The sequence below is a fragment of the Macrobrachium rosenbergii genome, chromosome 20 (assembly GCF_040412425.1).
Source record: "Macrobrachium rosenbergii isolate ZJJX-2024 chromosome 20, ASM4041242v1, whole genome shotgun sequence".
NCBI lineage: Eukaryota > Metazoa > Arthropoda > Malacostraca > Decapoda > Palaemonidae > Macrobrachium > Macrobrachium rosenbergii.
The window spans coordinates 262,501-286,781 of NC_089760.1; the positions used below are offsets into that span (position 1 = coordinate 262,501).

Sequence of the window (24,281 nt, forward strand, 5' to 3'; positions counted from 1 at the left end):
ACTTCGCGAGAATTCCTGTACATGCTACGAAAAAGAAGGGTTCGTGTTTCGAATTAAATCAGCCCTTCAAATTTGGTTTCGTTAGCGGGCAAATATAAACAGAAGTTGTTAGTCGCAGAATGCTTCCTTTCTGTATAAATGGAATGCATGCATTCATCTGATGTAAGTTATATAATACACAAGCCCATGGTTCAGCAAATAATCACGTACATAAAATTATATATTGCATTTACTGCTGTTAGCTTTTGATTTATTACCACTTTTTTGTCAATTATTATTATATAAATTAATCTTCTGAAGCATAATATGTAGGAATTAATATATAAGGAAATGTTCTTTTGATTATCCCTTGATTAAAACTGATATTTTCATAACTGACTCTACATTGTTATGTTCCTCTACTTTATTTACTCTTATTTGTAGCCACCCGTTAATCGCGCCACTGCTTTCACAAATCAGTATGTACGGATTTCTAGGATACTTTCGGTAGCAGAGTCCAACTAAACAAAGACCCTAGCCGCCAATTCTAGTTGTCAACTTGGTTCATAAATTTCTTCTGATCCATGTGTTAAATTGAAAGCGCCAAGAATACATTCATGAGATTTTGCTGACCAAACTCTAGCACTGGTGGAGATCCCACGACACTCGGGGGGCGAAGGTTGAGCTTTGTTCATTGGGATGGAGGCAAATTTTATAAAAATATTGGTTAAAGTCTAATTATTTTTGGAAACGTTTCCCATGAGCACGAATCAATCATTTAGACTTTGATTGGAATTCAAATCTAGATTCTCATTGGGATCGAGATCCAATTCTGCATTTAAGAGAAACTTTACAAGAAGGTTAGCCACGGGTTAAGTCCAAGAAGTGATCTGGGGATAAAGTGAAATTCCCCCTAGAAATGCTTGGATTATTTTCCCTTATTGTATAGAAGATCACTTAATCATGCACTTTAATGGCTTCAGAATTTCCTCACATCGAACATAAGTGAAATCATGGCTAAATACAAAAGAAAAAAAACTTTAGATAATTTACCGTAGCTCCAGCAACCCTCCCTTTCCAACTTGGCAACCGAGGGCTGTCGGGAGTGTTCCTCAGTGGTAACGGACATTGACCTTCCTCTCCTACCTGCTGCTCCTCGTCCTGTGGGGAAATAAATTTAAACTAATTAGAGTGCAACAATATATACACATACATACATACATACTAAGGCCGCTTAAGCTAATAAAATGGCTCTAGGGAAAAACCAACACCCACACTATAACTACTGACATGTGTAGGAACCAGCATTTAATGCACACTTGAAACGTCCCCCCTCCCCACACGCGCACGAACACTGCATCATTCACCTTTATCTAACATGCACTCTCACACTTTCTGGATATTGACGACCTTCCTTTCCTACACGTTTCACAGCGTCTGCCCCAGCACTTGATGGGTCCTCCCCCCGTTTTACCTCCTCACACTTGCGAGCCAGACACTTTCCACCGCACTATCAGCCTTTATTCTTCTCACTAGACGCAACCGTATGCATACACTGATCCATCCCCTCGCCTACACTAACCTTTCTCCTCCTAAATATTTCTTGATATGTATCCCTTTCAGTTATGATTTTGTCACGTGTACCAACAAACAGTTCGTTCCACCATCTTCAACCTTAAATCTTTCCCCTTAGAGAGGAGGTGGCATTATAACGGTCTAATGTTCCATCTTTCCCCTTAGAAGGAGGTGGCATTATAACGGTCTAATGTTCCAGTTCTTAGTAGTTATTTTTGAGATGTTGAAGCTGTCCCTTTGCCCTTATTTTCCCCGGCTGGAGGCCGCCGCATTCGACTGACTTACAAAACTCCCTTTTTTGTGTCGATAGAGATGTATTGTTGCTCAACAGACCTTCCCTAAATAGCACACTGGACAATTTTCTAGGGAGACAAACTTCATGATCATGAAACCCTGCGTGTATGTATGTATGTATCTATATATACATGTATATAATATATTATATATATTATATAATATATACAGTATATATATTTATATATATACTATATATATAATATATATTATAAATATTATATTATATAATATATATATTATTTTTTTTTACCTCTTTTAGACCAAAACGTTTCAGTATATTTCCAATGGATGGAATGTTTTCGTGTTTTTTTTTTCTTTTAATCTAGTTGATATAGATGTTGGTAACCATTCCCAGTATATCCACTTATTGTGAACAATTACACGTGTAGTTAAGAAAATACTTTCAAAGCTAATCTCACCTGAGGCATATCGCATATAACCATTGATTCAGTGCATGAAACAGTTAGGTCACTGGTGCTGCTAGGAAGACCAAGAAAGCCGCTGACGTCTTCGCTTGGGTTATCGGTGGAGTTCATACTTTGGTCGTTACATATATCGCACACCATCCCCAAGTCTTTGAGCTTTTGCCACAAGTCGTGACTGCCAAGGAATTTCCTGACAATGCAGTGGCTTTGCGCAGGGTTTGTTATTGTGTCTTCGTCGCGGGTAACACTCAGTTCATCGACAGAGTCGACTATCTCCCATGAGGCTTCGTCTACTGGACTTTGTGACCGACCTCTTTCGCGCTTCTTTTTGCTAACGTTGTCAGGAACTGTCCCTTCTTCTTGCTCTTGTACGCCCACTTCTCCTTGCTCTTGTACGCCCACTTCCGCTTTAGCGTCGAGTATTTCCTCGCAGGAAAAGTCAGGCATGTGGAATTGGGAAGGGGTTGGCGAGGAACTGGTAGAGGACCGCCTTTCTTCCTCGACCGCGGCTTCTGCAATCTCTTGCGCCAAGAGTTCCAGGTCCTGGGAAACTTCCAGGTGGGGTTCAGGTCGTATGGAAATCTCCATGTTGCAAGCATCACTGAGGGCATCTTTGTTTTCCATGTCCTGAAAAAGGAGAAAAATAAGTCAAGGATAATCAGCTGTTGTGATTTTGATCAAATCTAGTGGATTTTGAGCATTTGTTCTTAAAGGTTATGCTTGCTAAAATATGGAATGCCATACGTTAAAACGTCCGTGGTAGACTGTCAACGTGTTGTTGAATTAATATTTTTGAAATCTATGATTTTGTGCTTAGTGTCTGTTTGAAAATATATAGCGTATAATCTAAAGTATTAAAATAATGACACTGCGTGCTTCCGATGTAAGACCGTTACAGACGAGGAAATTCTGATTCATCCAAATGATAGTGCTAGCAGTCGAGTTGAATGCTGAATTTATTTTGAGAACTTACATATGAGTCACTGTTATATTTTCATATACTTATTGTTTAGTATGAAGTATTAGGGTTGTGTTTAATGCTGCCAAAATATTTCAGCAGGGGAATAGCAATTCTTTGAGGCTGTCAGTTTTCAGAGATTAAAGTGCTATGTGTAGTATGGCATGAACAGTGCTTTCATGTGAACTTAACATCTTAGTAAACTCGACTGTAGCATGTGTCTGACCAAGAAAGAAAAATGAGTTTGCAAAGGAAAAAGTAACCACAGTCAGAGATGCTTTTAAATTAGTCGAATATATGTGAATTAAATCATAAAATTCTTCTTGATTTTGAGATTCATTCCAGAAAGATTTTCGTTCGACTTATTCACGGGTGCACACTTAAGAAAAACGAAGTCTATGGTCCCTGAAATACTTCTGATCATAGCTTAAAAAATGGTACCTTCAGTGTCGCTGGATATGTTAAGTTTATACTCAGTTATACAGCCATAATTACTACTGTCTGAAACCCTTTAGTGGATATACAGACGTACGTGTGTCGATAAAGGGCCAATGACTTTCGTCAAGACTAGTTAACATAGGTCCATTTTCCTTTTTAGGCAGCTCTTCGGGGAATTACAAGAGTAATCTGGTTCTCTCTCTCTCTCTCTCTCTCTCTCTCTCTCTCTCTCTCTCTCTCTCTCTCTCTCTCTCTCTCTCTCTATATATATATATATATATATATATATATATATATATATATATATATATTATATATATATATATATACATGTATTTTGGGAAAACCATTTGTCTTAATAAGGTTCACTTTTGAGCAAAACTGGTCATCACTATATCGCGTTTTGTCGTCCCATTACTTAGACTAGGATGAAGGACTTTTTGAAAGAATTTAATTCCAAACCTTCTTAAAAGCAAGGACATATTTTAACAGCAATGAAATGACTTAATTTACCTATACTATTAAATTCATTACATTTAGACTTGCACACGGTCAGTCTTTGTCGAAACTAAATCCCCACTGCTCTGAATGATTGAGCATTTCACAGGTCTCGTTTCATTTCCGTTCACCGACCTTTAATGTGTTGGTACAATATAACGCACAGATTAATTGTGATATTGTGCATTTGTTCAATATCATGAATACATATAAATTGTTGTTTCCACATTTCATGGTACTGTTATACATTCGAAGATGAAACTCATTCAAATCAGTTGAGAGAGAGAGAGAGAGAGAGAGAGAGAGAGAGAGAGAGAGAGAGAGAGAGAGAGAGAGAGAGAGAGAGAGAATGATAAAATCAGATATTCTTCTCAATATTCCGCTATACTGATATAAAAAGCGATCCTGTTAATGAATAATTCACGGATAGTTCGATTTCAAAGTGATTTCAGTTGTGGATTTAAAGTGGTGGGATATCACAAAGACAAGCTTTTCCGAACTGCATGTCACTGTCGTAACACCAGAAATAAAAAAAAAAACTTCAAATATAATACACTGGCTAATATTATGGGGACGGAAAGTCTGACGTCACCTGAAGGAATCTCAAGGTCCATTTGTGTCAATAATACCTCTCATACACAGGATCCGGCTTAAGGTGAGTCTCGCAGAATATTCGAGGATCGTCACAACTCTTTTCCCAAGCAGAGCAAGCTAGTCCCGAAAGGTGTAGGATACTGGGCTAGGGACCCTCTGGGAGAGAGATGCCTGGGCGCGAGACTTCTGGTATACTGCCTCTAGTTCTGGAAATAATTGATCGCTTTCGCTGCACCGGGATGAATAATGGCTTCTCATTATTGCACACTTTTAGACCATGATTTTTCGGCCTGCCTTTATCATGTCTTGGGAGGCTTGGTACCATTCCGATGGATAGGTCTTGTGCAGCCCAGGCCAGCAACTTTGTCCTTGGACTTTGCGCGTTCAAGATCACGAAGTTTTTGTACAGTGTATATGAAAAAAAAGTAGTAATTGTCAAAAAATAAGAGGCATCAGGATAAAACTAGAAAATCTTGAGTGCAGTGGGAAGCCTTAAGTGAAAAGGACCTCTTTTTCAGCCAGGGACAACGCCGTGGCCAAGGGTGGGACGGGCGTGGGAGATTAAGCTACTCATTTTGGAAGCATAAAATAATATCGCACTTCACTCCTTCAGTTAAAACCTACTAAAATTGTTACGATATGGAAAACTAATAGGAAAAGTGTTAAAAGAGCTCTAGAAAATATAATAACTTACGAAGTAAAACGAAGGTCATGGAAACTTTTTTTTTTTATCGAGGAGTAAATGAAAGGTTATTGAAAATAACGGAAGTTCATAAAACGCAGTGGATAGTGTATTGCTCGCTAAGTTCCTTCTCAGTCTAGTGTTACCTTATCTGTACAGACCTAGTTTTAAAACATTAACTACCACCTTGAGAAAAGATTTTTTAAACCTTTCGTTTTTAAAAAGGTGCATGAACGATGTTGCGGTGTATATTTTTCTGTTTTCCAAGTGCACAAATTTCGTAAGTATTCACAACCAAACACACATTGCATAGTGGATCAATTTAATGGTTCATGTTGATTTTCCAAATTTTCCCCGTGAGGTGAAGGTTGATTTTCTGTTTTCGACCACCTTCGTTCACGAACCTCACCCGGCGAAAATTGCAAGGTGCAAATGTTGCACTGTGTGATAAGCAGGAGGAGATCTTTCATCCCACTGCACTGTCGTAGTTGGCTGCAGGACTAAAAGAATCATAATCACTGGTTTTCGTGAAGAGATTTCGCACATTTGGAAACTACATCTCATTCGAGATCTGCACTGGGACATTATTATAAAAAAAAAAAAAAACTGAAGTCCTATTAGCAAGTTGCATAACCTCGCAAACCTTTCATTTACATTCCCTTTTCAGTAGGAAATCTCAAGTCCACGGATTTGCGTTCAGTAGGCGGAAACTAATCCATTCGAATTTTGAGATGATCTCAGAACGAACCTCGTTTGAATTGTACGATTTACTTCGTTCTGAAGTCGTCGTTTAATCCGCTGGCGTATGATGGCGATTTAGGCTCAACAGTGCAAAACTACTCAGACTTTCGGGAGGGGTATGCCCTCTGATGAAGGCCTTTGCTTTTCTTCTCTCTCCGAAGATTTTCAAGAAATTTTGCTCTCGAAGCAAACTATCATTATTTTTTTCCTGGTGTATTATAAGAAGTTTTATGAAGCCTTGCCCTTGAGCCCAGGGGCGGCAGACCGTAACCTTTGAGATATGCTTCCTACACAGATGCGAACCTGCATCTGTGAGGATACCGCATTCCTTTAATTTTCCTGTAGTTCGTTACGATTATTCAAAATGTGAAGGCCGGTCATCATGCAAATTGCTTTCATATCCGATCAATATCCAGAATCACGTTTCTGAAAGTGTGATTTTCCATCAGGAAGGCTGCTCTTACGTCAGTGATTACGCTGTTGCAATTTACGGTAATCCTGATTCCAAATGGAATCTGAATTCGTCGGTTGGATGTCTTAGCTTTGTAGAAGCTGAGCCTTTATAAGGGCCCGTAATTATTATTTTTTAGTATACACCAACGTGCACTCAAACAGAGAAGAAGAGTGTGCGAGAAATAGGAAGATAAAATCCGGTACACTTGGAGAAAGACCCGGGGAATTCCCTCTTAACCTCACGGAGCTCAGAGAGTCAATGAAAGGACTGCAGAACAGTCGACGGTGTTAGAAGACTTCGTTACGACGAGCACCATATTCGCGATGGTTTTCTTGTCTTTGTTTAATTTTTTCTTAACCCATCCGTAAAATGTCCATCGACAGGTAAGGGAATATTGGGCACCATTCCTATTAAAGACGGGGAATGATACCATGCAACTTACTCAAATTAATATCAAATGAAAAGACTGAAAATCTGGATCCAATTGTAATATCCATTTCTGAGATGAGAGAAGACCGATAAGAAAATATTGATCGTCATTTCCGTCCCGAGACTCTCGTGAGCCTCAGAGCGTAACTTTGGTGAGGATGTCCTTCACAAGAGCAGCAGCTTGTCATGAATCATCCATTGCACATCATTTGCATAATAAAAAATACGGCCGCAATCTTATCGAGGATGCAAAATGAGTCTTTCCTAAAATCGTTTTCACCCTTAAAAGCCCATGTTCTTATTTTAGCGCAAAACGATAAGAGCCTACAACAAGCATCTTTTGGTTTCAATAAATGCGAGTAAAGGTTGTGATTTCGTAATAAACTGAAAGATGTTAGGAGGAGAATATAATACGGTAGTCGGAGCAAAGAAGTGAATATTGGCGAAGCTGTGTGCGTATGTGTGTGTGTGTGTGCGCGCGCGCCTGTACGTTTGTGCGTGTGTGAGAGCGCCTCACATCACTAAAAAGTTTCTTGGGCGAGGAATGCAAACTTCATTTCGCAAAGTTTGCGAAAACCCGAGTTCATTTGCGAGAATATCAGATGCATATATTCTTATATGTGACTTGGTCCAAGCTCTGTAGAAGTAGAAAATTTTCTACAGACTTCCTTCCTTCGCTTGTCGGGAAGAAGTCAGTCAAATGCACATCTTTTTAAAATAATGAATATTAAAAAGTTCTCTACGACAGCGTCTTGTAACTAACGAATCAGTTTTTATGTTTTTGAACTTGTTCTAATAAATTATTATCTAACTGGAAGAGGTAAGAAAGTTGACATCTGAATCATTTCGGATGCATTTCAACATCAAGAGGCTGCTGAACTTGGACTTAAAGGGCATTGGGAGTGTCACTACTCATCTCAGCGACCTTGAAAACTATGGATTAGACACTAATATCTATTGTTTTCGGTTATTTTTACAGTACAGATACATGTCACCCCTTTCCCACCCACACCCCCTTATGGTGCCAGTGATGTCTTACCCCCTACAGTATTCTTTTCCAGATAGTAAGTCATGTGTATACCAAAATAAGGTATGATAAAGCACAGAACTTATCTAGTTACTAAGTCTACGGGCAGAACCAGCCCCGTTTCTGGGAAGACCTTCCCAACCCACCCCCTTTGGTGCCCTTTGATACTAGTGATTTCTTACCCCCACAGTGTTCTTTTCCAGATAGTAAGTCGCATGTGAACGAAGTTTGGTTGAAATTGCTCAGTGCATTTCTGCATTTCAGATTTGTGCTGGAACACACACATACACACACAAACACATACGTACATACATGCATACATCCATTTATACATATACTGTATATATATATACTCACATCGAAAATGACAGGCAGAAGTTCGGCAGTGAATCATTTTCTTGTGGGACTCGCTTATATGCTGAAGTCACGCGCATCTACTGTGATTTTTTAAGCACACACACACACACACACACACACACACATATATATATATATATATATATATATATATATATATATATATATATATATATATATATATATATATATATATACATACAGTATATATATGTGTGTGTTTATAGGATCCAGAAAATAAACGGAATAAATGAAAACTTCAAATTAAAAGAGAGATCGCACAATTATAAGTTCCCCTAGAACGTGATTTTACCATCGAGGCGATAACTTCACCCAGTTTGGCAGTGACCAGTCTGCTTGCGATTGAAATGATAAACAAAAATTGTACCATACTTTTAATGATGAATGTAAAGATACTATTTCATTATATAACTGTAACGAGACAAAGGTACATAGCCTTCACATGAAGTTTTCTTAGTTTTGCACATTTGGTGTAGTGTATATACACTAGTATATTAGTGTAGTATATTAGTATATTAATCTTATTTGTGCTTTTGCACCAATTTGTCCGTTGTCTGCCAAACAAAGTATATTAGAACCATTTATCGTCGTAACGTCAGTACAGGATTCTAAAAAAAATTCAGTAACCAGTTAACAAAGCTCATTATGAACGAGACGTGAACTCATCCTGTATGTAAGGATACTTATTCTAAATGCGTTCCATATTTACTGCCATGGGTTTCAAAGACAGATCTTTACCCGCAGTGAAAATATGCATTATTCAAAATTTATGGTAGTTAAAATTGTGTTTTAGAGCTTTAGATTACCATGCTACACTTCTATCATCCTTTTCAGAGTGGATTTATCTAAATATTTTATACAACCTACAGTTTTGTAAAGATCTTTATAGCTATCATATTTCCAAAAGCAAATCTTACCATTGAAACCTAAGCTAACCTAGCATAGCCCTGTCAAATTTCGTACAGTACAACTTGTTTGGCGTTCACAGACTTTTACAGTAAACTGTGTAGGATTTTTTAAAAATATTCTATTATCCAGCAGCGACTGGCAACCAAAGCATACAGGGTGACACAATGACATATGTGCACATATACACACTGAAACAAAATTAAAGTCATACTTAATGATTTGCATCGTATGTTCATTGTATTTCTAATGCGTTCTGTACCTAAGTTAAAAAAATAAAAACTTTCGACAGAAACAGGAAACGAAAGGCCAACGAGGATTGCGTAGTATACCAGAAATGGGCCAAGAGGCTATACGTGATTTTTGTCGTGTGCAGGGGAGAGGTTGTAGTGTGTCAATTTCTCAGACATTTGCGAATAACATTTAAAGTCACGAATTAGCACACTTATCAAGAATGTATTAGTGTCAACATACTCTGATTGCCTTCAGTATCGAGAATTTTTCATCCTTTTTTTTTTTTTGCAATTTCAATTTCAGTTTAAAGTTAAACCTAAGCAAATCACGTTTTTTTTTATTGGGTTCCGCTTCCCTCCGTATATTTCCACACCATGTTTGAATATTGCACCTCCATAAAAGCGAAGGCTTTACCCCTACGCTTTAAGCATTCAACCGATCGACTGGCCACAATTTATGTCACTTTCTCGGAGAAAATCCGCTCCTTAATTACAAAGCTAAAATGCGTAAAGTGTTTGAGCTTTCTGCGTCTCATATTAAATACCATTTTTTTTTTTTTTTTTAGCTTTCTGTGTTGGTTTATATTATAAATTATTACGTGTTTTCTAAAGAGCCGCCCTAAAAATGGAATTCGTTTTCACGGAGTCAATTAATATCTTAAGGTCTACAACTGATTAAGGAAATTTTCTGAAAGAGCAAAGTTTTAACACATACTTTAAAAGCTCTAATATGGTACAATGTCCGTCTCTCTCTCTCTCTCTCTCTCTCTCTCTCTCTCTCTCTCTCTCTCTCTCTCTCTCTCGGGGCCCCAGGTCGACTGATATGTATTGACAGTATTGATTTTACCCACATCATTAAAGGCTTAGGACCCTCATATAGTCATTATTTTTTGACAATATGTAAATTGTCAATATTCTTATTAACGACCACTAAGAACCCTCACACAGACAGTATTTATTGATAGTATTTACATTTTCTTATTTGTCATCTCATAAGATCAGGGGTGCAGACTCATTTTTGAGACGAATTTATCAGTGCGATCTGCCATATATAACCTGAATTGGGAATGAGTATTTTTAGCATCATCTTTATCAGTATCTTCCAGAGTACTACAGATATTTTATAAAGATACTAGCTGACCAACCCGGCGCTGCCCAAGATAACTCTGACTGACAACCGATAAACTCACTCTCTCTCTCTCTGTCTCCAAGTCTACCTCATTTTTTCCCTCTTTCTTCTCCCTAACGCCCTCTCTACTCTCTCTCTCTCTCTCTCACTTTTCCCTCTTTCTCCTCTCTAACAACCCCTCTACTCTCTAATTCTCTCTCTCTCTCTCTCTCCAACATTCTGTCTCTTTCCCTCTCTTCTCTTCCCCCTAACACCCCTCTCTCTCTCTCTCTCTCTCTCAACCCTCTGTCTCTCTCCTCTTTCTTCTCCCAAACACCCTCTCTACTCTCTCTCTCTCACTTCCTCTCCCTCTCATTCTCTCTCTCTCTCTCTCTCTTTTCCCTCTTTCTCCTCTCTAACAACCCCTCTACTCTCTCTCTCTCCAACAGTCCCTGTCTCTCTCCCTCTTTCTTCTCCCAAACACCCTCTCTACTCTCTCTCTCTCACTTCCTCTCCCTCTCATTCTCTCTCTCTCTCACTTTCTCACTTCCTCTCCCTCTCTCTCTTTCTCTCTCCAACCCTCCCTGTCTCTTTCCCTCTTTCTTCTCCCTAACACCCCCTCTCTCTCTCTCTCTCTCCAACCCTCCCTATCCCCTCCCTCTCACTCACCCCCCCTCTCTCTCTGTCACCCCCTCTCCCCTCTGTCACCCAACACCCACCCCTTTGGTGCTATTGATGTCTTACCTCCACAGTATTCTTTTCCAGATAGTAAGTCATATGTATACCAAAATTAGGCATAATAAAGTCATATGTATACCGAAATTAGGTATGATAAATTCGCAAAGTTACTAAGTCTACGGGAATAACCAACCCTGTTTCACGGGCAGAACTCGCCCGGTTTCAGGGGAGTCCTTCCCCCCCAATATGGTGTCAGTGATGTGTTACCCCCACGGTATTCTTTTCGAGATAGTAAGTCATAATTATGTTTACCAGGTTTTGTTGAAATTGGTCAGTGCGTTTCAGAGTTATGCTGGAAACATACACACACACATACGTATATACATACATGTTTATATATATATATAGATTCAGGAAGAACTGACATGATGAGGAGTGACTGCACATGAGAATGAAAATCCAAGGCTGGAACCATGAAATAAGCAATGGAGAACACGAAAAAATCAACATGCAGTAATTGGTGGACTAATCAAAGTGAAGTTTCAAATGGAGTTGTGGGATAAAAGAGATTATCATGCAGCAGCATACAAGTGGATGCAGACTTCGCAGAAAAGGTAAACCTGTTTATAAATCTCATTACATAATTTACTGGACAAAATCAGTAGTGATTTAGGGCAGCAAATGCAGAGAGAATAAGCAATGAGCAAATTGACCTTGAAATGAAAGCTCCAATGAAGAGACACTGCTTGAAGAATATGATGTCGAAAGTTAGAGAAGTGAGTTTTTCAATCATTTCGAATGTGGATAACACACAAGAGGCGGATCCGGTGTTACTGTCAATTGAGGTTGTACAGTAAGACGGTGAGATGGTGAAGATTGGAAAGGCACCAGCTGATGGAATTAGAGGTTCTGTGTTATGACGGTGAGAGTGTAACTGAATGCCTGACCAGAGTGTAAGGTATGTCAGGATGCGGGATAGGCACCGAGGGAATTTGGAGAAAGGAATAATTTTTATATTGAAAATACAAGAAAGATATAAACATCATTAGGGGTAGAGTAGTGTAGGTTTAGAAAGTAAATAGTTTGTGTGGATCAAGTGCTCACTGTGATACAGTTATGTGAGAAGATTTATGCTGAAAGGGTAAGGCTGATCTTGTCGTAACTTGAACTAGCAAAAGCTTACGGTGGAATCGAGAAGCATGCAGTGCGAAGGGTAACGGGATATATGATTTGGGGAGATTGTCTAACAAAATGCATGAGGTAAGATAGAGAGATGTAAGAGGTGCAAAGTTGTAAATCAAGAGATACTGAACAATGGAGGCAGTATTTTGAAAACCTTCTGAAAGAAGAAAATGAACAGGAATGGAGGACGTTGGCATAATAGAAGGACTGATAAAGAACTTCACAACCGAAGAGTTTGAAAGAAGGAATGAATGAGAATTATACCTTGGTGTAAAATTAAGAGAGATAAAAGATTCTGTCACAAATTTTGGGGCATGGTGTTACTTAGAATAATTGGATTGGTGTATATCGTGTTTTAATTAAAGAAATATGACGGGCTAAAGGAGGAATGGTTAGAGAATAGGAGCGTCGGTAAAGATATGGAAGGGAGTCAATGAATCAAGTGTTTTATTATGAGGCAGGTACATGGGATGTAGGATTAAAAATTTGTTATGAAAAGATAGCTGAACAGCTGATGTTTGTAGATGATAAAGGATTATCAAGGTAGTGAAATGAAACAGCAGAAACACAGGCACTGGCAAGGAACGTGGAAGAGATTTTGAAAAGTATGTCTACAGAATGTTAAACAAATTCAGGAGAGGTGAAGGGGAGGGAGAATGAGAAAATCACTAAAGAAAAATCGGCAGCCGAGAGGACACTGAGAGAAACTTTTTTTATCTATTTACTTATTTTTGCTGGGACAAAAGACTAAGACAGAATGGACGTGATGAAAAAGGGATGCAGGTTGGCCTTGAGAAAGAAAAAATAGACACGTAGGAAGGTCCCAGGAAAAGATGGGTAGATAAAAACCTTGAAGTGATGAGAATTTACGAAAAGCTGACAGCCTTAGTTGGACAAAAAGCAGAATGCTGAAACAGCAAATCCACCGGCCCCAATATGGGAAGTGATTCATTACAGAATAGGAAATTGTGGAAGTAAAGAATAAACTGTAAATTTATTTTTGCTAAATAAAGACAAATATAATAAACTATATAACATATATATATATATATATATATATATATATATATATATATATATATATATATATATATATATATATATATATATATATATATATATTTTTTTTTTTTTTTTTTAATTTTTAGCAGAGGGACGAATAAAAAAATACAGGTTTGAACTTCTGAAGTGCCTAGCATCACCAGACTGTGCATTCGAACTTCCTTAATCCCCATCCCGTCCCTCCCTCTCCTTTCCCCTCCTCATCCCTCCCTCAACCCACTTTCCTGGCCTCCCCGTCTCCGCCTCACCTTTCCTGTCTATTGGGGATAGCGGACGTTCGATTGCGTAGATTAGTCCTGCTGACTCATGCGACTTTGCCTTTAAAAGTCAAGAGTAAACGCCTTAACTAAAACCATTTGACAATGCACTATTTTACCAAAATTTAGCGAGAGATGTCTTGTACAATGTGTCAAAGTGCCATTTCGATCAAATAATTAGTTTGAAAGATATTTGAGAAAAACGATGACTCGCGGTCCCTGAAATGGATAGTAGTCATGTTAACGATCTAAAATAAACTAAAGAGGAACTGAACTCCTACACCAGCCTTTAGTTTAGTAGTTAAAATAATAAAAGGATTTTCGAAAAAAACTCTGTGGAAATTTAAAAATATTTGATAAGTGAAGCAAAACTTGTCAGGAAATGGCGTTCTTGTAATCACAAACAGTGAAATTTCAAGTTCTTTAAATTGTTTACAAGTCCTGCATTATCTTCACTTCGATTGGTATTTATTGAACCTCAGTTTATGACTTGGAACAAGTCTTAATTTTCCTATTCGGGGTCTGTCAAAGAATGGCTTAATTGAGCAGTGCCGACGATTTTATTCAGCAGTCACCTATTATTTTTTAAAAAAGAACAGCCGATTCATAAAAAGGGACATACTGTATCTCGAAACGGTTAGGTTGAATTTTCTACTTTGGTCTACTTTTGACACATTTCTTGTTCAGAATCCTTTTCAGAAAAGTAGTTGTTATGCGTAATATTTGACACCAAACGACAACAAAAAACAATAATGAAAAGCAGTATAAGGAGACATCGTTTGCGTCTTGTCTCATCCTCATTACGCAATGTCTCTCCCTTCCAGAAACTCCTTTCTCTCCTTTCGAGCGTCCGCGCGTCTCCTTTCTCTTCACTCTCTCTCTCTCTCCGCCCGCTTCCCTCCTTCACACATTCCTTAGTAACCTCCCGTGTCCTATCCTGTGTGCTCCGGTGTCTCACGGGATATTCTATGAATGGTTTGTAATCTGAGTGCTATGCACATTTAATGAGTTGCCCTTGTGCTTCCAGCTTTCGACGTGTACCTAGGCAAGCACCGGCCGCCTCTTCTCTTTCTCTCTCTCTTTTTCTCGTTTTCTTTCTCTTACCCTCTCGCCGACGCATAGAAAAATGTCTCTCTCTCTCTCTCTCTTTCATAAGAAGACTTTGACGACGACCCTGACACTCCCCATGAGTTCCCCCTTCCCTCTCTTCTTCTTCTCTTTTTTTTTTACAGCTTTGGTTCACAGCCACCTCATCTGGCCCTTTCTGTAGCTGCAGAGCCTTCCCAGAAATTCTCTCTTCAGACGCTCACTGGCATTCCCCTCCTCATTTAAAAAATGCCCATTGCAACCGTTAATAATTGAAGCTGGTCACAGTGTCCTTTTTTAACACGTGCCCACTTCCCCCTCCCCCAACCCTTTCCTCCGCATCCCCCAACCCCCCCACCCTCTCTCTCTCTTTCATAAATCTCACGATTCCTTCGCTTGATTCTAAATCATGAAGGAGAAGCTGTTGTGGTTTCCAAATCACATCAGGTGGTCTTCAGTCAGTGGCTAACTGGGAATACAAGCCTGTTGGTAGCTCAGAACGTAATGGAAAAGGAGTTGAAACTCCACGATTATTTTATACTAAATGATGTCTGGTAACAGAAAATCATTTTTCAGAGACACTGTTACATAAGCTACATCTCGTTAATACGCTCCGCTTCCTTTTTATACCATTCTTTCACTTTTTCTACATGCCAGTCTTCCAGATTATTTAATCACACTAGTGCACGGTACCTGTTTGAGCTATATTTCGGATGGAAATTTACGCTCAGTCACTGACCACTTCCGCACCCCATGAAGATAGCGCTAGAAGAGTCACAACGTCTGCATGTCTTACAAATTATATAGTTTCAAAATAGTGTTTTTCGAAGTTTTGAAAAATGGTTTAAAAGGAAAATGCATCCCTGAGGGACCTCGTCCACCCTTCCTCTGCGCAGCCTCAGTAGCTTGTCTGAAACTGAGAGAGCTGAGTGCTACCGCCTCTATACGGCTCTGAATCTAGGACCACCACATCAGCTGTCTCCCTTACTCCTACCCTCATCGTTCGCTGCACATAATTATGCACTCACAAGCACCAGTGCTTTGATACATATAAGTACTGTAACATGCGATCTCTTCATCTATTTTGTAATGATGTGTAAACTTGGGTACTGAAACGTTTTCATCTGATGGCCTGGCTGTAGTTGTAGGGGCAACTTATTGGAGAATATACTCTTTCTCACTCAGTAAAACAATGGACAAAATTGAACCTGTAGTGAGGAAAAAGTAACAACCAGTAAGGCAAGGAGAAACAGAACATGAATGAATAAAGCCAGCAAAAAGCATTAGTAACTGGAAAGTAGGAAATAACAAATACATCATAACAAAATAACCTCATTGCCCACAATCAGATTTGGCCAATGCTAAGTTCTGGGAACATTGGCACAGGCAGAAAATGAAGGAAAATGTTGGAATAAAATCAAAACAGATCTGCCCCTGGTTAAATTGTCATTGGCTGACTCAAAGCTCTCCTCAGCATTTGACTATATACACACCAAATTTTCGTGATAATATTTAACCCATTCTCAAGAAAGCAGTTCGCTAGGTAATTTCCATCTGGATCCGTAAGTATTAAATAGATAATACGGAGAACACAAAATACATAGATTTTCAAAGTTTGCCTAAAGAGGTTGAACAGCAGCGATCTAAATATGAATCAGCCGTTTATTACTAACAATACCTTCTCCTTTTATCGAGGAGTATTTTGTCCGAGCTTAAAACTGACAACGCGATACAAGAAGCCTCCGTTGTAATGGAAGTTTTCTGTGCAATGGTTTTATCATTGGTTCACTGGTTAAAGGATTCGTATGCCAGTGATTTCTGTCTTTCATTTGCAATGGAGTCACCCCACCTAGGAGAGCAGCCTCACTATTGTGTGCACAAATGAGAGAGAGAGAGAGAGAGAGAGAGAGAGAGAGAGAGAGAGAGAGAGAGAGAGAGAGAGAGAATTACGCTAGCTATTAAAATGGATAGACGGAAAAGGAAAAGAGAATGACAAAAAGGCCAACAGAGTTGTCTTCTGAGGTTTCAGGGGACGTGAATTCACCTTCGGGGAAGAAGTACAATCATGCACAATGCGTGGATCCCTTTTCTCTCTAATTGGCTCCTCCAAGGAGCGCCTTCCCTTGGATGTCAAGGGGGACAGCCAACTCTTCCGCTCTTTGACAGAGACTCACCCCCTTTTTCCGTATGCGGGAAAGATGAAAAATCATTCAGGATCACTCAGATCACGACTATGCTGAACAGTGAGTGTTTTAAAGGAATAAATTGGAGGTCGTCGTACTGATGAATGTATGTTTGAAATTGGCATTCCATATAACAACAACGTCCAAGTTGTATTGCTTACTTCCTGTAAAATAGCAGTTAATGTTTCAACATATATATATATATATATATATATATATATATATATATATATATATATATATATATATATATATATATATATATATATATATATATATGAATCAACTGCAGTCAAATCCCAGAAAATTATTGAGGTAAGTAACGTAATCTTTCATTTTTTTGAGTCGATAACTGGCTCATGGCAAGCATTCCCAGTAAAATTGTAAAAATGGCAACATTTTTACCTCAGATCTCGCAACCTGCATGTTGCAGATTGAATCCTCGCCCCCTTGCAACTTGCAGTTATTACCTAAGCTAAAAATGTATATTTTTATTTTATGAATCAAAGTCCTTCAAAAGAAGGCATCGTGTTTACCCCATACAAAAAATGGGAAAAAGCACGTTAAAAGAAGAAGAAGAAGAAGAAGAAGAAGAAGAAGAAGAAGAAGAAGAAGAAGAAGAAGAAGAAGCAGAAGTTAGGATAGGAAATGAAATTGTGACTGAAAATATCAATAGGGAAATGTTAGGCCACGCGCATGCTAACAAGATTTTTCATAGCGAAGAGAGAGAGAGAGAGAGAGAGAGTATTCTCCCAAACACAAGCTTTGTGACTAACACATGGTAGTCTGCATGTCTTAACATCTAGGTAGTTAGGCAGAGAATTACGAAGTGTTGTAAAAAAGGAAGAACGAGATAGAAAGGATAGGGTTGAAAGGAAAGAAAAGCAACGGGCCCATGAGCTCCGGATGGCCCAAGCTGGCAATACCAGCTCCTCTCCAGCCCCCGGCGAGTCTGCCGTCATTCAGGCTCATGCCTTTATCACCCAAGTGGTCCCAGGCCGAGCCCGAGGTGTGGCTCGATCAGGTAGACAGGGTCTTTGGCGCATACCCACTCGCTTCCGCTGAAGTCTCCCTGCTCACGGGAAAATTCCTCAGAGGAAAGGGCCTAATTGCTTTCAACACCCTCCCTGAGGTGGATCAGGGGAAACTGGTAGAAGTGTGCGAGGCCATCATAAAGGCATACGAGATCACCCCTGAACACTGGAGACAGTGCTGGAGAAGCAGGACAGACCTGGTCTGACTGGGCGTATCAATCCGATAGGGCCCTCTATAAATGGCCAGAGTCCCTGGGAGCCTCCTCCGCCGAGGACATCCTCGAGTAGTTCAAGATTGGAAATTTCTTATACTACGCCCCTTCCTCCCTAGCCACCCATGTCTACTGAAAAAGTGCCCATGACCCTAGCGGAGTTATACTCCTGCTTTTTCTTTGTTTTTTTTTTTTTTTTTTTTTTTTACGATTACCTGAATCAACTGCAGTCAGATCCCAGAAAATTCACTAGTCGTCTTTGTAGGATTTTGGGATTGGGAAGGATTAGCTATTTCTAGTAGGGTCTCGTTAGTGTTCATAATAAAGGAGTCAAGCATTGTTTACTGATACTCCAAATGTCGAAAAGTAATTGAGGAACATACTTTAGCTTGGTGGTTATTAATTTTCACTCCTTAAATTTGTTTACACATCTTTTTCTGCTCGTAAAATTGTGCTAAAAAACTGATAAATCTACTATCTTGGGAAATTCGTCAGTTGTAAGGTAAGCCGGTAAGATATGTAGATGATTTAGACCGTGATTGAAAAAGCTATTCATGCTAGTGTAAACTGACGCTTAACTTGGACACACACACACAATATATATATATATATATATATATATATATATATATATATATATATATATAAATATATATATATATATATATATATATATATATATATATACCTGTGCCTGTATTGTACTCTAAGACACTTTAAGCCATTTATTGTGTTAGTAGTAATCTTTGAAGAGTCAGCCTCCTTTTTAAACGTTCATTTTTTTATTCTTTTCCCATCTTTACTTTTTATTACTTTATTTTCACGTCTTCCTCGTTTTTGTTTGAGCGTGTTCGTTTGGCCCCCGTCCATCCGAGTATCTCATCGGTCTCCCCGAGCGTCTTCTGGGCATTTTCTCAACCCCATCATCCCCTTAGAGCCCCCATTCCCCATTCTACCACCCACCCAGCACTTTTCCTCCTTCCGAATTCTAATCTAAGAGGACAATTGGAATCAGGAAAAAATAAACATGTCCAAAATGTTTAAAAACGTCATTAAAGAAACGTTCTTCTCTTTTGGGGGACGCGGGCGAGAGCCCTTGAGCCGGGAATGGACAATTAGTTTAACTGGACCCTCGGAACTGATTCAATATTGTCATGGCGATTTTTCATTTCTGGGCCCAAAGAACAGTTGGGAGTTTTCATGAATACAGTGTGCGGCCGTGGGGATGGGGGAGGGGTGGGAGGCACGGAAAGAGGGATGGTAGGATACCCCCACCTTTTTATTCTTCGACTTCTTTTCTTTGTGTTTCTTGCAGAGAAGACACGGTCACTTTTTCACACAAAAATGGACCGCCTCTGTTGTGTTTCATTATTAATTTCAATTTTCTGCGCTGGTCTTTCGGCTATTGTTTGATTTTGAATATGTTGTTTACTCCCAGACAACTGGTCGTTTACTTCAAGGTATTCTACAAGCGTACTTTAAAGATGACGTCTACTCGATTTTAAGATTCGTGTTTCCCCCGAATTGTATCTCGTCACAGTGATTTGTGGTTAATGAGGTACAGTTTGTCTGTTTCTATACCTTAATCATTCTTCTTTGTGTTGAAGTTTTGACTGGAAGTGGTGCCTTTCGGTAATGTGCAAGTCTTTCTTGTCCCCAACTGCCACTGGTTTAAATGGTTTTTGTTCCTGTACTGTTTGAGTTATGCAGTCAATATATCTTTTATTTGAACTGGATTGAATAGTCTGTACATTTCCAAAAATCTAAAACGTAAAATGGATCAATTCTTGCCCTATTCATACAGAACATAAACTACAGTAGGCTGCTACTAACACGACAATCAGTTGCGGCTTAGTAAGTCAGTCTATTACTAACCTCTCACTGACAATTTCAGATCAAGAGGGAAACGATCATATATAGAATACTGACGTAAGAATAGAAATAATATTATGCATTTCTCCTTCCCTTCATGTCGCATAAATTTTTGGTGAATGAGAGACGGAGGACACAACATTCTTCTAATGGTACTACTGAAAGGCGTTAATTGGAGATTGGGAATCCTTTGCTACGGATCCTCTTAAGAATGCTCTTCGTCAGAAGGTTCTGACCAAAATAAAATGTAGTTGATGAAGTGTAAGGAAAATCAAATAACACTGAATGCAAGTCCAAAATATTGGTGTGACATGGTGATATCCTGGCACTGGCAAAAAAAAAATTAATAAATAAATGAATAAAAATAATAAATAAACTTAAACTTCACAGGAAGGGACCCTGTCTTTTAAACAAATCGAGAAGAGACCACGCAGTGGCTGAGCACTGGTATCAGAAATACCATGGTCATACCTACTGTACAACTCGAGAGACCGATTACACAGCAGACCTATTTTCCAAGTGCCATGACCTGTGGAGGGTCTCTTATCACCTCATCTCACTTCAGCACTTCCTTGGGAGTTAATCATGAAGTTGCAGTGCGATATAAAATTGGCTAATTTATCAGGCGTAGTTTTGGTGGACTTCAGCGTAATCCTCACGTGATTACACCACAATCATTGATTTTTACATTCAAGCTGTGATTCAGCATAAAGGCAGACTGCTATTCTCAAAGTTCAGGAGAATATATATATATATATATATATATATATATATATATATATATATATATATATATATATATATATATATATATATATATATATATATATATATATATATATAAATTAAATATATATATATTATAATATATATATATATATATATATATATATATATATATATATATATATATATATAAATATATAAACAGGTCATATAGCTGTAAGCTTCACAGTAGCTGTCAAGGGGACATCCAGGAAATGGCAGCACGTATATAAAAAAAAGTTTATTTTGCCGACGGCGTTTCGCAATATCTCATTGCATCTTATTTACAAAAATATAACTTAAAATCTTATAAAAAAAAACACAAAATAAAATAATTTAAAAATCACTATAAAGACGGACATGACCCAGCTAAACTGAGTTAAAAAGAGAAACTAAAACATCTAAAAAAGGAAAGAGGGTAAGTAAAAAATTGAGGTCCAGACCAAAATATAAACAAACAACTTGCTATGCTATGGATAGCTGTGTGGAGGCTGTCAGGGCGTTTAACGATGGATGGTAATTTTAATAATGATGGACTCTACAGTGGTAAGTTCCCCCTCGTCTTGCGTGGAAGATATGATTTTAAAATCTGCAAAACTGATGTTGGTTTTGCAGTGCAACGCGTGATTACCTTAGTTTAACCAGACCACTGAGCTGATTAACAGCTCTCCTAGGGCTGGCCCGAAGGATTAGACTTATTTTACATGGCTAAGAACCAGTTGGTTAACTAGCAACGGGACCCACAGCTTATTGTGGAATCCGAACCACATTATAGCTAGAAATGAATTTCTATCACCAGAAATAAATTCCTCTTATTCTTCATTGGCCGGTCGGAGATTCGAACTCGTGGCCAGCAAAGTGCTAGCTGAGAACGGAACCCACTCCCCCCAGCGAGGAACTCCCCAAATTAGGTGATCTGGGGGGGATAGGCCTACACAAGTTCACTTCCCTGTCATGGCGTCTTCTCCAGCCACCGTTAAATTTGATTTTCTATCTAATGGGCTAGAGGGACAAATGGAAATACGTAAGAATAATACATACATGCATACATACATACATATATATATATATATATATATATATATATATATATATATATATATATATATATAATATATATAACTATATGTGTATATATATATATAAAAATCATACATAATATATATATATATATATATGTATGTATGTATATATATATATATATATATATATATATATATATATATATATATATATATATATATATATATATACAGTATGTCATGGAAATGCAAATTCGTAAAAAATGTACTTGAATCTGTTAGGTGACACTTCCCTTGGTGTTTTTAGCGCCGAAAAGTAGAGAAAGGGTCATAAATGAGTGAAGAAAGTGCAGGATGTCACCTGGACTGACAAAGGTATTGTCCTTTAAACATCAGTGTATCTATTATATAAGTGCAATGGGAAGATAAATCGATCTTGCTTCTCCTCTCGACGAGTGTTCACCGTCACTGAGCACACCACTTTGAAAACGCATGACGGAACGGCAAAATTTCCATTTTTCAAAATTCGTATATTCCCACCGCAGTGGCCTTTGGCGAAGGGTATCAGGCGGGTGTCTTTACAGGAAGGGGAGACATCTGGCACCTGAAGCCAGCAGGAACCCTCTGCCAATGCCTCACTGATTGAATGAAGGGGCAACAAAATTACTACTTTTGTTTTTCGTTTGGGTTCCTTGATTTCACTGCTGTAACACTTTGAATCTGAGGTTGCGGAATCGTTTTATCTTATTTACGTTTGTATTTTATTCTGTTACGAAAATCAACCACCACAATGAAGTCGGGTTTAGCATCGGTCAGTTATGGTCAGTTGAAGATAATGCCTTACTTAGCTCTTCCATCATCTGCTGACACGTCAGTGTTTCTCTGATGAGCAAAAATTAGAGGTCGGCTGCCCAGCGAATCTAAGGTTTATCACTGAACTATGCAAAGCCTGTCGTCACAAAACTGACTGCATAGGGTCTTCTGGAGAAACATTTCCAGTTACTCTACTGCAAATGTGCGTATTAACCGTTCATGTTGGCCTGGGCATTTTCAACTGAGAATAAGACAAAATTTGTGTCTGGAGATCCCAGAAGTAAACTATAAATTTTTGGCCTATATAATTACAAAGGTAACAAAGTCATGGTTAAGATATCTCCTAAGGTAAAGATGTCTCTTAATGTAAACGAATCATGGCAAAAGATCTCGAAGAAAATCATGACCGACCGTGAACGTATTTGTCCGGGGATCTACTCTTGGCTGGCTAGAAAACTAATATCGCCATATGCCACTGAATTATAACCCATAACGCAGCATGGAAGGGCATGAAGTACTTTCGCGGTCGAAGGTCGCGTCACGCCTCGAAAGCTGTACAAAGGTCATCTTAGAAAACGGGTTCTCGTTTATTTGAGCAAGAATCAGTGAAACCCGCGTAAGTTTTTCTTACTTTGCGAAAACTTTCAAAAGGCCTCTATCTTACAGAGACTCGTGATGTAATGATCATTATACCTGCTGCCAATTCTCTAGAATTCTAATGAAGCCTTTGGAGTATTGACAAGCATATATAGACTAAACTCGCGTAATATGATGAAATGATCAACATTTTTCTATTCGTATAAATAACGTTTAACAACACTATCTAACCCCTGAATCGATGATCATAGTTTTGGCAACACTAGATTATAAAATTCAACTATCAGTCTGTCGAAAAATACTTGTTCTCTTCATGAACTCATAAATTATCTAAGACATTCCAGAGGTAGAAACATTTTGTCTTTCATGAAATGGATAAAGGTACCTATAATAGGATTTGACCTGGAGATTCATTTAAAATCATGCTCACGAAATAACCAGATAAGTGTAAGTTGTCTTATTTGTCTTACACGATGCTGTACACGCACGAGAGGATGCGGCACCAACACTTTCCATTTCATCAGGTATTCACCACCACGGGCAAGTCGTCATCGTTTGCATTCTGCGGTTACAATGGCTTATGGATAAGACGACCTTGCAATTGGCCCATATGAAGGAAGGTTGATGTGTACAAATCTCTCTCTCTCTCTCTCATATTTGACGTAAATATTTGTATGTACCTGGAATTACCACGAGGTCTTTCATGCCCTTTTATGCAAAACTGTGGGATAGTCATCTTAGCAGTGTTGCGAATGTTAATAGAGTATGTATGATTATTAATGGTTTGTTTTCCTTT

At 38.5% G+C, this 24,281-nt stretch overlaps 1 protein-coding gene across 3 annotated transcripts in view; it reads right to left on the reverse strand.

Annotated features, from left to right (window-relative positions):
* LOC136848988 (uncharacterized) overlaps window positions 1–24,281 on the reverse strand; it is a 49,312-nt gene that overhangs the window by 9,985 nt on the left and 15,046 nt on the right. For all 3 annotated transcript variants that reach the window (XM_067121801.1, XM_067121800.1, XM_067121802.1), the window contains exons 2-3: window positions 2,271–2,903; window positions 1,033–1,140 (exon numbers count right to left, since the gene is read on the reverse strand). In XM_067121801.1, coding sequence (XP_066977902.1) covers window positions 1,033–1,140; window positions 2,271–2,903 — 741 coding nt within the window. The remainder of the gene's footprint in view (window positions 1–1,032; window positions 1,141–2,270; window positions 2,904–24,281) is intronic.